A 17581-nucleotide genomic window follows, 5' to 3' on the forward strand; every position below is an offset into this window, starting at 1 on the left:
GGAAATGGAATTAAATCGAGGAACTCAGTCGGAATTACGTTCGAGGCTAGTCATTCTCGAAAGGTATCGCGCGACGACTGGAAACGGCAGAACGTTTCATGCAGGTTCGAAACATAGGGGAGAGTTTCCCCGAACGTAATTGCGTACGTACTCGCTAAATTATTCAACTCTAGACTTGTGTAAGTGGTTATGAAAAATTCAGCAGGGGTCGATGCACCCTTCAGCCTTGTTTTTACGCACAAAGAAATACCACGTGAAAACGAACGGCGCTAAAGAGTTCTATCTAGGCTTGAAAAGTAGTGGTGTAACTTCCCGGAAGACAATGGTACGCACGCTCGATAAATTACGGTGCGCTGAACACGGTCGTAAACTTAAACTCGGGGAGTTCAACCGGTTGGTCGATAATAAAGATTTCAAACAAAGTCCAGCGTGCACGTCGATATAAAAATCGAGCGGTTAAAAACAGGTCGATGCGTTCATTTTCGAAATTCTTAAGCAAGTTTCGAGTTCGCGTTCGAGAGGCTCCGTGGGGATCGCCCAGGGGACGTTACGGATTACAATTCATATTAGACAGTGCCGTCGAACGCGAGCGAAACGTCTCGTCGCCGCCCACGCAAATCGTTTTGGTCCGCGAAATTTATGGTCACTGGCAAAGGTGGTCGCCAAATGTTTGGAAAAAAAGGTCCTGTCGGGACCGCGCGTGCCGCACGGTCGGACAGGCCCAGCGGTACTCGGCTGGCAACGTTTATGATGGGGTAGTTTAATTTTCTACACCCGTAAAGTCATTCGGAAATAAAATAATTTCTGCCATCCTGCAAAAGTCAGGGTAGGTTTCATTACCTTAGACCCTAACATCTGCAGGCGGTCAACTCTAACATCTTGCGATGCGAATCGCGTACCGCTACATCGCCTAAACGTTGGCTCTGTCGAGATGGCTGGTAGCGGCAACGGTGATGGTCGTCGACGAGTTTGTGGTTCTGATCGTGGGCCTCGGCTGGGGAGAACGTTCCATCGGTAGACGCCGTCCGTTCCGGCGGTTGTGTCCCCAGGGCCACTGCAACGCTCGGAGCAAGGTGTTCCGGAAGTCCTCCGAGAACAGACAGTAGATGTAGAACGTCATCGAGTAATTGATCACCTCCATCATGTTCGCAAACGCCCGGAACGCCTGGAAAAGCGAGGGCAGAACGGTTCGAGTGAAACTTTGGTCGGAACACCGGTTCCTCGTCAAAGCGAACGCAAAGTCTATTAAACGCGGTGACCGACCTGGTAAGGATAGTGGCTGAGAATGCTCTCCCGCAACGTCACGTTCAGAATGACCATCGGGCTGACGCAGAGGAGGAACAGGATGCTGGTGCTGCCCAACAGAAGCATCAACCTTCGTTCCTCCGCGAATATTCTCGCGTCTCTGTCGTTGCTGGCGGTTCTCGAGAGCGTCGTCCTCCTGCGACGTTGGCAGGATCGTTTGTAGGCTATCATTATGCGAAGGTTGAAGTTCGCCAGCAGGATCGTCGGGACCACTTTGAAGATCACCTCCAGCGCCACCTTGTATATCTGAAGAGACCGGTTTTAGGTATTAGATATGCCTTCTAGATAATCTTCTAGCGGTAGTTTCGAGGGATTTAACAAGAACGTTTCGCAATTCTCTTTTCTATACAACAGTTCGAATGGGATTACGCCCACGTGGGAATTTGTGAGGTTAAGTGTGCCGCGGAGTGAAGTGAACCGAACCGCGCGTGCGCCACCTAGTGCGAGCCCGCCGAAACAGTGCCGGTACACGCGCGCCGTCCAGTGTCGCCCGGCCGAAACACTACTGTAGGAGTGTAATATATTTCTCCAAATAAAAGACGTGTTGTCTCTTTCAGTATTTACTTTAATCTGAAGCAATTTGTTATGTGAATAATTTTTGTTGGTAGGGAAACCAAAAACAAAATAAATGTTAACAACTATATATAAACAAATTAATCGATACAGAAATCTACATTATCTACAACCGCCACATTACTCCCCTCCGAGTTTTGACAATATTTTCTAAATATTGAACTCTACAAATCTTGTTTTCTTTTTTTCTTTTGGTCCAGGATAAGTTTTAAGTTGTCCTTTATTGGAAAATGGAGAAGTATCCGCAATTTCTTCTAAATTTTCATCTTGTTCTGAATTTTCAAAGTAGGCAGGTTTCAATCTTTCAGTACTGACATTGATCGACTGTCCATTAATTTTAATTGTGAAAACCTTCTCTGATGGTCTTGCAATTACCTCGAATGGACCCTCGTACGGTGGTGTTAAAGGTGGTTTGACTGCATCTATTCTCAAAAACACATGTGTACAACAATTTAAATTCTTATGTATAAATACCTTTTTTTTAATATTATGTATCGTCTGATGTGGCTTGAGTAATTTCATGCGTTCTCTCAATTCTTGTAAAAAAATTCTTTGATCAACCGGAATCTCTTCTTCCAAAAAGAATTCGCCGGGTAATCTTAAAGTTTGTCCATATAACATCTCTGCAGCTGATGAGCCTAAATTTTCTTTATATACTGTTCTTAATCCTAAAAGAACAATCGGTATAATCTTCGTCCAATCTTCTTTTTCATGACAATAAATCGCTGTTTTCAGTGACCGATGCCATCTTTCTACAATCCCATTTGAAGCAGGATGGTAAGAAGTTGTTCTTATCTTCTTGAATCCAACCATCTTTGATAGTGCATTGAAAATTTGTGATTCAAATTGACTTCCTCTATCTGTGGTTACAGATAACGGTGTACCAAATCTTGAAATCCATGTATTGAAAAATGTATTCGTTATTGTATCTGCTGAAATTTCCTTAATTGGTATTGCTTCAGGCCAACGTGAAAATCTATCAATCATAGTTAAACAATAACGATATCCGTTAACAGTCGGAAGTGGCCCAATAAGATCTATATGTACATGATTAAATCTTTCTTTAGGTACTGGTATATGTTCTGGCAAATTTTTCTGATGACGATGGATTTTACTCTTTTGACAAGGTAAACAAGTTCTCACCCATTCTGCAGCATCTTTTGCCATATTCGGCCAGACAAATCTTTGAGACAATGTCTTTTTCATAGCTCTACTATCAGGATGTGATAAATTATGTACAATTTTTAAAATTCGTATTCTTAGAATTTTCGGAACATAAGGTCGAATATTATCTTCTAAAATGTTGCAATATAATACAAGATTTGTATTACCAACTCTCAATTTTTGTAATTGTAATGCCGAATTTCCTTCTGAAATTATCTTTTTTAATTCTTCATCTGCCTGTTGTGCTTCCGCTAATTCTTCTGTGGTTACAACAATAGGCATTTCAATTGCTTCAACTCTTGAGAAGGCATCTGCAATTACATTTTCGTCCCCTTTAACATAACTTAATTCAGTAGTGAACTGACCTATAAAATCTAAATGTCGAAGTTGTCGAGGAGAAGCTTTAACTGATTTCTGTTTAAATGCAAAAACCAATGGTTTATGATCCGTTTTCACAACTAAATCTCGTCCTTCTACCATAAATCGGAAAAATTTAATTGCAGAATATATCGCCAAAAGCTCTCGATCATAAGTACTGTATTTTTGTTGAGTTTCCGTAAATTTTTTTGAATAGAATGCTAATGGTTGCCAGCTTTTACCAACGTATTGTTCTAAAACAGCTCCCATTGCTGTATCCGATGCATCTGTAGTTAGCGCTAAACGTGCGTTTGCTACTGGATGTACCAATAATATAGCATTGATTAATTGTTCTTTCGTTTTATTAAAAGCAACTTTTTGTTCTTCTGTCCATTCAATTAACCTTTTATCCTTCTTTTTTGCACCAATAAGTAACGAATGTAAAGGAGCTTGAATTTTTGCTGCCATAGGAATAAAACGACGATAAAAGTTTACTATTCCTAAAAATCTTCGTAATTCTGTCCTATCTTTTGGAATTGGAAAATCTTTTAATGCTTGAACTTTTTCCTCGGTAGGTCTCATACCTTCTGTATTAATTAAATATCCTAAATATTTAACTTCTTTAACACCAAAGCTCGATTTATTCACATTTATTGACAATTTGAATTTTCGTAATCGTTCAAAAACTATCTTTAAATGTTGTTTATGTTCTTCTTCGTTTTTTGACGCAATAATTATATCATCAATATAACCATGACAAAAATTCAAACCTCTTAATACATTGTCTAAATATCTTTGAAATGTTTGTGCTGCATTTCTTAATCCAAATGGCATTGCTAAAAATTCAAATAATCCAAATGGTGTGATAACTGCTGTTTTGGGAATGTCTTCGGGTGCCATGGGTATCTGATTATAGGCTTTAATAAGATCTAAGGTTGAAAAAATTGTTGCACCTGCTAATTTAAAAGAAAAATCTTGTATATGAGGTACAGGATAGCGATCCGGAATTGTTATTGAATTTAATCTTCGATAATCTCCACACGGTCGCCATTCCCCATTTTTCTTCGGAACCATGTGTAAAGGACTTGCCCATTGACTGGATGATGGCCTACACACTCCTTTCCGAATCATTTCTTCGAATTCTGCTTTGGCAATTTTAAATTTTTCAGGTGTCAAACGTCTAGCTTTTTCCGCTATCGGTTGACCTTTTGTTACAATATAATGATAAACATTTTTTTTAACAATCTCTTTCCTAACCGGTTTAGTAATATCAATATATTCTTGTAATAATTTATTATATTTAAAGGAATTATTTATTGTTGAAATTGAAATTGTATGTACTCGCTTCAAGATTCCAAATGATTGTAATTTCGTCTCTTTATCTAAAACCCTTTTGCCATTTAAATCTACTAATAGATCGTAATGACCTATAAAATCTGATCCTATAATCGGCATTACGGCATCAGCTACAATGAATTCCCAAGTAAAATTTCTGCGTAATCCCAAATTTACGGTAATTAATTTTTGACCATATGTTTTAATCTCAGAACCATTTGCAGCAAAAAGTATAAGATTTGTTTCTGTCAACTTTCCTTTTAACATTTTCCTTGGTAACAACGAAATATCAGAACCAGTATCAATTAAATATCTCATACCTGACGTCTTGTCGGCAATCGTCAGACGATAATTAACATTTGAGCTATCATGGATCGTCTGTACTCCAGACAGCTTTCTTAGTTTTCCTCTAACCTTTCATTTGATCGATCTCTTTTATCCTTTCCACTCCAAGAACAGGGTTTTTTACATTTAAAGGAATTTTCTTTAAATTTTTGATGATAATAACATAAGGGTTCTTCATTTCGAAATCTTGGCTTTGAAATGCTTCTATCTCTCCTAAAAAATCTAGATCTTGATCTATTTCTGTAATTATTTCTTCGAAAATTAATATTTAAAACTTCTATTTGTTTTTGTAACTCCAGAATCTGTGAATTTAATGTCTGATTTTTTTCTTCCTGTGAAGAATTAGAAGTATAATTTTCTTTTGAAGTAATGTTACAAATGTTATTTGGTTTTATTACTTCTACAATTTTATCAGCTTGATAAGCCAATTTGGAAAGCTCTTGTACTTCACTAATGGCTAAAATTCCTCGAACATTTTCTGGTAGTTGTTCCAGAAATAATGTTTTTAGAACACTCTCGCTACACAAACCACCTGCCAAATTTCTTAATTTTTGTAATCTCATTTCCCCTAATTAATCTTCTTAATTTTGACTCGCTTGATTCGTCGAACGAGGAAATAATTCTTGTTTTAAAAGTTTCATATTTTTCTTTAATTGGAGGATTATTTAAAATATCGGAAACAAAAGGAAGAACTGTCGTATCTAAATTAACTATGGTATACCGGTATTTGGTATCGTCAGAGGAGATTCTGCTAATTGCGAAGGCTGCCTCAATCTGGGTAAACCACAATATCGGATTCTCTTTCCAAAAGGGTGGAAGTTTAACCATTGATGTTGCATTGACTTGACTTAAATTGTTGGTTTTACTCGTCGAAGGTAATTCTTCTTCTAACAAATCCTTATCCGTCTCCGTAATAAGATCTTGATTTGATTTCCCTTCAATTCTTGTTGGAGAATGATGAAGCGGCATCCTTCTTTCTTAAAAAGGATCACGTCGGGGTCACCAAATTGTAGGAGTGTAATATATTTCTCCAAATAAAAGACGTGTTATCTCTTTCAGTATTTACTTTAATCTGAAGCAATTTGTTATGTGAATAATTTTTGTTGGTAGGGAAACCAAAAACAAAATAAATGTTAACAACTATATATAAACAAATTAATCGATACAGAAATCTACATTATCTACAACCGCCACACTACCGGTACACGCGCGCCGCCTGCCGCCGCCGCGACGAAGCAGGACCGCCGATCGAACGTCGGGCGGGCGCGAACGTTTGAATCGCAGCCGGGGGAAACCCACGTGGATGCCCCGAGGGACACCCACGACGAGCCGCACCCGAAGAAACGCCGACGGACTACCATCCCCCGAGACACCGGACGACCGGAGACGACGGTGGGCCGACTGCATTAGCCGCCTGACGAACGATCTGTACGCGATAATGGAGCCCGGCGTACAGACCCGGAAAATGCTGTCCGCCGCCGCGACGGCCGAGAGACCGGACCCGCTCCGCAACATCGACCGGATCCGGAAGAGCGTGTTGCGTCGCCGTGTGGTGGGATGGGGACTTTTGGTGTGGGTTCGGGTGCCCGTGGAGCGCTGAAGCGCTCTGCTCGTGGAGGTTCACAAATAACTTCGTACACAGAGTAAAATGGCGAAAATAATTGTTAGAGATTTATTTAGAAAGTCTTGGAGATGTAACTCCTTCGGTTCTATAATGAGTTCTGTGTCGTCCTGGAGCTTCGAATCCCTTTTTTAGCTTCTTCCTTCTCGCTTCCTTAGCCAATAGGAAAATTGGGATCTTCTGGCTAGGCGTTGATTCGTCGGATCACTCGTCTTCCGGTTGCTGCTTGATGGTGATTGGCAGTGGATGGATCTTAATAGCGCACGCACGGGAGTGGGGTACGCGTGAGGGTGAAGCCCTGCCAAAACAAGGGACGTGGGGCCATGTGGGACCGAACGAGAGAGAGGTCCGAGGGAGTTCCAAGAGGTCCTTGACTCGGAATTTATGACCTCTTGTCCTTAACTGATTCCGGACTTCGACTATCCCTAATTTATGTAGAATTGGAGAAGCTACTCTAAGAGGCTGCGTGACTTTCTCTAAATTCCGCAATTAGTCTCGCCGACTCGAATTTCGTCAAGGATCTCTATGGAACTCTCCCGGTCTTTCTTTACCTACTCTAAACTATCGCGCCCAAATAAAATACGTATGTATGAAATACGCGATTACATCTTATATTTAAATTTCCCTCTCCGCGCCATTAATCGATGCTATATATATATCTAGCTATGTTCGCGTGGTCAACTGGCCACGCTACACCTTCCCCCTTATCGAAAAGGTGTTTCCTATGGGAACAGCTTTTACATACTACTTGATACTACTCTATTCTAATTAATTATATAGACGGCGCATGATTTGAGTCTGTTTCAGAATAACTATATATGTGTGTGTGCGCAGGTGTACCTACACTCGGAGTTCCTGATGTATATATTTACATTAAAATCGTTTAAGGTGGGTTCAGTTTATTTATACAACAGTTTTATACTCAGTCGCTTTACTAATCTAATCGTATACAGGCTAGTTTCAACTTATTCGCATGGACCGTTTTAAATTTATTATTACTTATCTCTATCTCTATTGTTAAGTCGTTATATACAGCCACACGTGTAGGCCTCCCACACTCGGCCTTTCCTGCATTTTCTTCGCCCTCGAAGACATCATTCATTTAATTCCTCGTTACAATCGAAGGGTTTCATGTAATCTACTGCGGTACTCGTTACGTGTGGTCCCTCCCCATCACTGATGCGAATTACGTCGTAACGATCATTACGCTTAACTTTCACGACTTTCTACGGCCCTAAATACTTCTGTTTGATTTGTAATTGCCGGCCGAATTGCGTTCTTTTAATGAACACCAAATCGCCCTCCTGGTATTTTCTCGCGGGTTTACATTTCTTGTTGTAAGTTTTTCTATTTTCTTCTTGTACTTTTAAGAGATTTTCCTTAGCAACTAACCGCAATTCATCGCGATCTTCCTGAAATAATTGAATTGTTTCTTGTTCAATTATCGCGAGGATATCATGGTCTCGTTTGTGTCGCATTCGCATGCCGAACATGACTTCAAAGGGAGTCATGCCAACGCTCCGCTGGTAGGTACTGTTAACGCATAATTGTACTTTTTCGACGAATTTGTACCATTGATCGGGTTTGTCCAAAGATAATTTTGTAAGTACCGGAATTATCGTCCTAATCGTTCTCTCGACCTGCCCGTTCCCTCTTGGAACCCCCGTCGTAACCAAGATATGTCGAATCCCTTCATCCATACAATAGTTTTGAAAGTCGACCGAAGTAAACGCCGCTCCTCGATCGGAAATGATTCTCTCGGGATTTCCGAAAACTTTCTGCTGCCCACTTAGCTTATTGATAACTTCCTTCGCGTTGACACTTTTAGTAGGATATAACCAAATAAATTTTGAAAAACTGTCTATTACTACGAAAATATATCGGTAAGCTTTAGTTGTCGCTGACATCGGTCCTACATGATCAACATGGTAGGTATTTAACGGTTTATCGCCTTTTGGCAACGGCATTAACTCTCCCTCTTTCTTACCGGCTTTCTTATCGGATATGATACATGGGATACAGCAGCTAATAAAATTTTTTAGTTTATCCTCTAGCCGCGGGATATAATATTCGGTTTCTATAGTTTCTTTCATTTTCTTAATACCGAAATGGCCGTTTTCGTGTGTGTTCCGTATTATTTCGGTTTGCAAACAGGATGGCTCTACTATTAAATCCCTATCATTCTTTCGCTTCATTAAAATATCGTGATCTATGAAATAGTTATCATATGGTTCGTTTTGCAAAATGCATTTGATCGCGTGTAATCGCTCGTCTTCAAATTGCTTTTTCTTTATCATCGCATGTAAATGATTCGTAACAACTAACGCGGGATGTCTACTGAGCGCGTCCGCATGTTTAAGTCGCGTTCCACTTCTGTGTTCTACCCCGTAATCGAACTCTTCGAGGGTTAGTGCCCATCGCGCTACCTTCGGAGACAAATCTTTTTTAGTTAGAGTCTTTTTAAACGCCTCGCAATCGGTAACTATTTTAAATCTGATACCGAATAAATAAATACGTAGTTTCTTTACTGCGTTAATTATGGCTAGCACCTCTAATTCGTAAGAGTGTAGTTTCTTTTCTGCGTCAGTCGTTTTCTTACTGTAATAGTGAACCGGATGAAATTGACTGTCTTCGTCAGTCTTTTGTAGGAGAATTGCCCCGTAGCCTTCCTTGCTGGCATCAGTATGCAGTTCTGTGATAGCTTGCGGATCATAGATACGTAGTACTGGCTTCACGGATAATACTAACTTCAATGCCTCCCTCTGACTACTATCCCATACGAATGCCTGCTCTTTCTTAATCAAGTCCGACAAAGGTCGAGCCATCTTTGAATAATCATGGATAAATTTACGAAAATATCCCGTCAATCCTAGGAAGCTTTGCACGGCTTTCTTACTTTTCGGTATCGGAAATTTTTCGACTGCTTTGATTTTTGATTCGCTTGGGTACACGTTTCCGTTTTCGATTTCCTGACCAAGGTATTCGATTCGCGTTTTGAAGAATTGACATTTGTTCCAGTTGATCATTAACCCGTTTTCTTCCGCTACTTTTAACGTCTCTAATAAATTTTCGAATGCCTGTTCATCGTTTTCTCCGGGAATAATAATATCGTCTACGTACGTAAAAACTACTTTGCGTCTCACTAGATCTTTAAATATTTCGTCAATGAATCTAAGAAAACTAGTAGGGCTAATTGATAGTCCGAAAGGTGTTTTTAAAAATTCATATTGTCCGTCGGGCGTTACGAATGACGTATATTTCCTACTTTGTTCTGCCATTGGTACGTGAAAGAAACCGTTTTTAAGATCTATTACTGAAAAGATGCGGGCTTTCCTTAATTCGTCTATTCTGTCCTCTATAAGTGGCATTGGAAAATGATCTCTCTTAAGGGGGCCGGCAGGTCGACTCTGTGTAACCACACACATACATGAAATCCATATACGTATATGAACTTGCAAGGGTCAAAATGTTGACAAATTGACGCTTCAATATCGCAATGAGCAGTTTAAAAGTGGTCACTTGGGTTTCCTAAAAGTCCAATCTAGGTCTGTCCAGAGCCCAAATTGCGAATTTCTACCTCATCGTCGAGTAATTTGTAATATTCGGCAGAAATCTCGCTTTCTGAAGCAAGGATGACGTCACAAGATGGCTGCCGCAGAGAGATTCTCTTAATTTCGAGAGATTTAGTGTTCGTATCGAAAAAAACGCTCTGGACAGACATAGCAAAGACATGTACGAACACGGTGGTATGCATTTTTAATTGATTACTTACTTATTTAAGGCGTAAAATGTCTAGAAAAAAACGCACCATTTCGCGGTTCCGCTTACTAGCGCCCCGGTCTCCCCGCGGCAAACACTGTACCTTGCGATAGAATACGGTCGATAATGCAGGTCGATATTACAGGTTTACATATTGTTGCGGAGGCTTCGGCCCCGCCTCGCCGGCGAACACATCCCTCAACCAAACAACAACACCGAACACTACCAACAACTATATAACTATTTATTGGCTGTCAACGGACAATGTTAAAAGATGCGATACAGGTGCGTGCTCTCGCTTCGTCGACTCGAGAGGTTCTGTCGTCTGTCTTCTTCTTAACAACAACCCCGTTGGCCGGATACCATAATATCGATACGACGGCCAACTTCTCTCGATCGCCGCAATCGACAGCTTCCATCGTAACACTGCTCCCCCTCTCGAAAAAAACGGGCGTCCCGACCGCGGCGAAATTCGTCTGTGGTAACGTCCCAACCTTCATGCCTCGTAATCGAAAGACGGCTCCTTGACATGTTAACCTCTGTCTGAAAAGTCGGTGAAAGAAAAGAAATTTGCTTTAACCCGGTGGCCTTAATCAGACAGTAAACGTCCCGACATTTGTCCTCTGTCTCAGGGGAAAACCACCTAAAAACCCTGAGCAGGACGCTGGCATGAGGTATTTCCCTTAATGCTTCAGTGTAGTTATTCCGTCGACTTCTCGCCCTTCCCCTTGACTCTTGTGGCTTGAGTGCTTCTTTCTTGACGTTTTCCCGGGTGCTGCCCTCCCCCCGGGCGACCACCGAGTCCTCTCCAGGATGCACCTCCAATCATCGCGAAATCTATCCGCGATAACATGGTGATTGGTGCACCACTCTTTGTGGACCAGTCGGGAAAGGGGGTACCCTCCTGAGGACGTATCCTCGCGAGGATACCACTTCCTCCCCCGAATTCCTAGGACTGTCTCTTCCACAAATGGAAAGTGATCGAGGTGCCGGAACGGAGTCGCACCCTCGCCTTCTTTCGATGCAGCGTCCTCTTCGTGGGCGAAAAGTGTCTAGGAATTCGGATTCCTATCCTAAACCACTGTAAGGTGCAAGCCGGTTCACGTGAACAACCTTCGGTTTTGCCTTAGGAGATCGGACTATTCGAAAAATTAATTCGTTCAATCGATTCTTGACGATGTACGGTCCTTCCCAGTCAGATTGGAGTTTCGGGCACCGGCCTCTTGTACGTCGTGGATTAAATAGCCAGACCTTGTCACCCGGATTGAAGGAAACCCGATTCGCATGAACATCGTACCAGGACTTCATTTTGTCACCACTAATCTTCATTCGTTGGCGTACAAAATCATGGATTCCCAAGATTTTAGCCCTCATTTCTCCAATGTAAGCTCCCTCCTCCTTCCTTTCAGAAGCGTAGTTACTGCCTCTCAGGAGATCCAAAGGAAGTCGTAATTCTCGACCCATGAGGACCATTGCCGGAGTATTTCGAGTTACCTCATGTTGAGAAGTCCGATATGCTAAAAGGAACGTCGGTATCCATTCATCCCAGTCTTTTTGATGTTCGGAAACAAACTGTGTTAGATACTGTAACAATGTACGAATCATCCTTTCGACGAGTCCGTCCGATTGGGGATGTAAGGGTGTCGTCCTTGTCTTTCTAATTCCAAGCAACCTCATCAACTCTTTGAAGACACTCGACTCGAAATTCCTACCTTGATCTGAATGCAGTTCTAGTGGCACACCATGGCGACTTATTACATCTGTTAAAAGGGTCTTCGCAATGGTTGTTGACAGACTGTCTGCATTGACATGCAACTTCCCTTCTCGATGTCTAATTTCAAAATCATACTGTTGCAGCCTTTCTATCCAGCGAGCCGTTTGTCCTTCCGGATTCTTGAACGACAATAGCCACCTTAACGCAGCATGATCAGTCCTTACCAGAAATTTTCGACCATAAAGATAGGGGTGAAAATGTTCTATGGACTTAATTATCGCCAAAAGTTCCCGTCTTGTAACGCAATAATTCCTCTCTGCTTTTCCCAGCATTTTTGAAAAGTATGCAATAACTTTCTCCTCTTCACCTTGAACTTGCGAGAGGACTGCTCCAATGGCAAAATTCGACGCATCTGTATCCAAAATGAAATCTGCGTCTAATAAAGGATAAGCTAATATCGGAGATTCGGAAAGACGCTGCTTCAGCCACTCGAATACCTTTTGACATTCTTCCGACCATACAAACGTAATTTTATCTTCCGTCAGGCGATGTAGTGGCCTAGCGATGGAAGAAAAATCTTTGACGAATTTTCTATAATAAGTGCAAAGTCCGAGAAAACTCCTTAATTCCGTTTTACTCCTCGGAATTGGCCATTTCTGGATTGCCATTATCTTTTCGGGATCCGTTTTAATCCCGCGTTCGGAAACGATATGTCCAAGGTATCGCACCTCTTTGCAGAAGAAATTGCATTTCTTTGGATTCGCTAATAGTTTGGCTTGGCGCAGGCGTGCGAAGACAGTCCTCAAATTGTCCATGTTTTCTTCGAAACTTCTTCCATAAACAATTATGTCGTCTAGATATACTAGGCAGATTTTCCCACAAAGGCCTTTCAATACCGTGTCCATAAGACGTTCAAACGTGGCAGGGGCATTACAAAGTCCGAAAGGCATCACTCTGAATTGCCAAAGCCCTTCTCCCACGCAGAATGCTGTCTTTTCACGGTCCCTTTCGTCAACCATAATCTGCCAATATCCACTTTGCAGATCTATGGTTGAAAACCAAGACGATTCAGCTAGAGCATCTAGCGTTTCTTCAATTCTCGGCAACGGATAAGAATCTTTTTTCGTGACATCATTTAACCGCCGATAGTCCACACAAAATCTCGTGCTGCCATCCTTTTTCTTCACGAGAACGATAGGAGAGGACCATGGACTTTTCGACTCCTCAATTACTCCCTGCCTTTCCATCTTCGCGAGTAATTCTTTAACTTCGTCTCGTCGGTGAAAAGGGAGACGTCGCGGTGCCTGTTTGATTGGTGCACAATCTCCTGTATCAATCTTATGTTGGACAACATCACAATTCCCAACATGTTCAGGATTTTCTACGAATATGTCCTGAAATTCATGTGTTACTTTCGCAAATGCTGTCTTCCGTGGCGGAGATAAGGCCGAACAGCAACGCTGGAAAAGATCTTCTAAGTGCTTCGGTACAGGTGGAACTGCAACCTCCTGCACCTCTTCCGCTACCGGAGTCTCCTCTTCCATCTTCGCTAATAAAGCTGCATCCTCCTTATTACGTATCTCTTGACCGATAAAGCCGACCTCTTCCTTCCCGGCTATTTGTAGTTTCCTCGCCCAATAATCGAGCCTACATGCGTGTTTCTGGAGGAATCCGTTCCCCAAAATACACTCCTCCGCCATGTCGATCAGGAAAAATTCTTCCTCTGTTTCGAAACCATTGATTTTAATGGGACATTTGTACCTGCCTTGAATCGGTAAATTTTCCCCGGAAATGGACACAATTTTGATTTCCAGAAGTTCCTCCGCCGCGCCAAGCTTACTTCTGGGATTGAACTTATCCGTCCCCAAAAGATTTACGCTCGATCCCGTGTCGATTATTATCGTAGCCATTTTTCCATCGATGAATCCCTCGATGGCCGTACAATCCTTCTTCAAATAAGTCTTCAGCACGACAGGGGTAGAAGAAGGTGAAGTCACAGTCTCCCCTCCTACTATGACTTCTTTGCGTTTCCCATCCTCTGTGTTTGTCTCTTCGGGCAGTCCTTCTGGAGATGCCCAGTCTGGCGACAACTCCAACACTCCCTGGGTCGATCTTCTCGATCACCATTGATCTTCGAATTCCTGTTCACGAAACTCGTCTTTCGTACATAGTTCCTGTTCGGTCGATCCACTTCCTCCGGTCTTCGGTCGTATCCTCGTTCTCCCCAACGCCGTCCAGGAATATGTTGTTTTGGAAAATAATAAGGCTTGTAGCGGTTATTTTGACTACTATACGAAGTTTCAGTAACAGACTCGACAGCTTCAATCTCCAAGGCTCTAATAACTGCTGCTTTCAGAGATGTAAAACCACCGAGCCTTAATATTCGTTTCATCTCTTCGTTGGCCAACGCTGCTACAAATTGAGAGGCCGCGAGTTTATCCCTACTTTCGTATGGGCATTCACCAAATGCAGCTTGAGCAAGCCTCTCAATTTCTTCTGCCAACTCAGAGATCGACTCCCCTTTCCGTTGTCTATAATTTTGGAATTTTACGTAACTTAAATTTTGAAAATTTTTGGTCCCATAACGGAACTCTAATGCCGAAACTATCGTCCGGAAATCGTTCTGTTTGTCCACGGAGAGTGAAGTCAACACTCCTCGAGCAGGGCCCTCCAAAGACGTAACCAAGGCCAAAGCTTTCCTCGGTTCATCCCAACCATTCGCGCGAGCTATTGTGTCGAACTGAATTCTATACTCTTCCCATGAAGCTTTGCCGTCAAATCTAGGAGGTTTCACGGTGTATCCCAACTCCGAAACTCCGCGAAACACGCCAACTGCGTCATTTACAGGGACCTGCTGCGAAAGCGGAAAAACCGGAACCGCGGACCCATTAGGAACGGACATATTTATATTTTGAGTTTCACGGTTCTCAGTAGAATTAATGAAACGCGGCTGTACAAGACTGTGCAGATTCTGCGATAGCACCTGACACTGTGCCTCCAGGATTCCAAATCGTCCCTCCAGGGCAGCTTCCCTTGCAGCTTGAGCGGCTCTGTTTGCTGCTTCCCTCTCTTCAAACCGGGCCCACTCCTGTTCCCATCTCTGTTCCGCGATTTTCCGCTGCTCTTGAAACTGCCCCGAAATGTTCCGCTGGAGGCCTTCGAACAGCGTCTGTAACATCGTCGCATCTGCTCCCGAAGTGGATGTCGTTGTGGAATCGCCCGCACTTCTGACACCAATGTTGCGGAGGCTTCGGCCCCGCCTCGCCGGCGAACACATCCCTCAACCAAACAACAACACCGAACACTACCAACAACTATATAACTATTTATTGGCTGTCAACGGACAATGTTAAAAGATGCGATACAGGTGCGTGCTCTCGCTTCGTCGACTCGAGAGGTTCTGTCGTCTGTCTTCTTCTTAACAACAACCCCGTTGGCCGGATACCATAATATCGATACGACGGCCAACTTCTCTCGATCGCCGCAATCGACAGCTTCCATCGTAACAATATGTACGATATGTATGCTGCCGAATATTGCAAATTACTCGACGATGAGGTATAAATTCGCAATTTGGGCTCTGGACAGACGTAGATTGGACTTTTAGGAAACACAAGTGACCAGTTTTAAACTACTCATTGCAAAATTGAAGCGTCAATTTGTCAAGATTTTGACCCCTGCACGTTTCGCTACGCATCTCGTAACGTCACGCTTGCTTCGAACGCCTCGCGACTGGCAGTATGCTGCCGAATATTGCAAATTACTCGACGATGAGGTATAAATTCGCAGTTTGGGCTCTGGACAGACGTAGATTGGACTTTTAGGAAACACAAGTGACCACTTTTAAACTGCTCATTGCAATATTGAAGCGTCAATTTGTCAAGATTTCGACCCTTGCACGTTTCGCTACGCATCTCGTGACGTCACGCTTGCCTCGAACGCCTCGCGACTGGCGGTATGTTGCCGAATATTGCTAATTAATCGACGATGAGGCAGAAATTCGCATTTTGGCCTCTGGACAGACCTAGATTGAACCTTTAGGAAAGACAATTGACCATTTAGAAACTGCTCATTGCAATATTGAAGCGGCAATTTGAAAATTTTCTGACCCTTGCACGTTTCGAAAGAGGCCACGACCTTCGGGTCATCGATTCTGTTGAAACTTTGCATACTTATAGATCTCGTTGTCCTGTTCACAAATATACACCATTATAGGGGCAGATACTCAATAATTTTCGCGATATTAACGATTGAAGTTTCATTATTTCCTATGTAATGCCGTATTTTTTTCTACGGTACAACAAGATTCGGTTTGGCGTGACTGCAGCGTACCAAGTTTTCAACCGGACGACCAGTGTTCAAATCCTGTCTACTAACGTATTTTTTTAAATTTCATTATGTTTTATCATTGTATATATATAATATCAATTTCACTTCAAAGTACCGATTTAATTTTGATAAAATATAGCAGGCCGAAGGTCGTGGCTTCGCCTTAGCATCTCGTGACGCCACGCTTGTTTCGAACGCCTCGCGAAATTCACATTTTGGCCTCTGAACCAGAATAACCAGAGAGTTATCAAATCATTTCAACGGAAAAATTGTGATTTCATTAGTTTCTTTTCGCAGAAATCGATTTTTTCCAAAATCCTGAGGTGACAGACAAATTTTGTGATCGGATTTGATGTCAGCGTGATAAAATCTACGAGAACAGATGTACAGAATGTCAAGAAAAATCTAACAGTGCATGGCATTGGATAAATCACAATTTTGTTTAAATATTCCAAGTTTATTTTCAAAGTTAAAACATGTTTGTACCATAGTCTCTCTATTTTTCCCTTCTTTTGCAATATTTTAACTTCTAAAAAAAAATCATAGCTCTATCTCATTTCTATCGAAAGTTCTTTGATTTTGACAGAAACTTCGTCACTTTGTCAAATATAGTGTTACGAGTATCGATATGTTACGATATCGAGACATCACGCCGAATGGTCTTCGTTGTATCGTCGTCACTAAGACAACGCGGCTAACTTCTCGGTTTTATATATTGTAAACATATATAAAACTTTGGAAAATGCTATAAACTTTTATATATATATGATATTATTCAAGTTTATTTTACGTTTAGTCTTTAGTTGTAAATTTGTATTTGTTTGTTTCTTAACTTCAGATTTGACATCTAAAGTAAAAAAATATGACAAATTTTGTTTAATTTTTTATGCGCTTTGTGGCATAAAAAAAGCTGCTTTAATTTCATTTTGAATATAATTTTCTTTCTGACAGGAAGTAAATTCTGACTCATTTTCTTTTTAAAAGAAGTCCTGTTAATATATGTATAAAATTATTATAATGTTAAGAATAAACTGATTCAATTTAATATAAATCAAATGATTTCCTTAGCTTTTGCATAC

General features: G+C 41.6%; 1 protein-coding gene across 1 annotated transcript; it reads right to left on the reverse strand.

The window, feature by feature from the left end:
* Positions 1-448: 448 nt before the first annotated feature.
* Positions 449-1505, reverse strand: LOC143363871 (putative G-protein coupled receptor B0563.6). Its single transcript, XM_076804401.1, has 2 exons — positions 1264-1505; positions 449-1165 (listed from the first exon to the last, which is right to left on the reverse strand). Exons 1-2 carry the CDS (start codon positions 1474-1476, stop codon positions 911-913), a joined length of 468 nt encoding a protein of 155 aa, XP_076660516.1. The 5' UTR covers positions 1477-1505; the 3' UTR covers positions 449-910.
* Positions 1506-17581: the final 16076 nt, after the last annotated feature.

Source organism: Halictus rubicundus, unplaced genomic scaffold (assembly GCF_050948215.1).
Source record: "Halictus rubicundus isolate RS-2024b unplaced genomic scaffold, iyHalRubi1_principal scaffold0160, whole genome shotgun sequence".
Classification (NCBI taxonomy): domain Eukaryota; kingdom Metazoa; phylum Arthropoda; class Insecta; order Hymenoptera; family Halictidae; genus Halictus; species Halictus rubicundus.

Bases quoted from the DNA above. Each gene is read 5' to 3' on its own strand.
- LOC143363871 (XM_076804401.1), bottom strand. From the start codon at position 1,476: ATGATAGCCTACAAACGATCCTGCCAACGTCGCAGGAGGACGACGCTC. The intron at 1,166-1,263 runs GTCGGTCACCGC...TCGCTTTTCCAG, and splicing joins TCAGCCACTATCCTTACCAG to GCGTTCCGGGCGTTTGCGAA.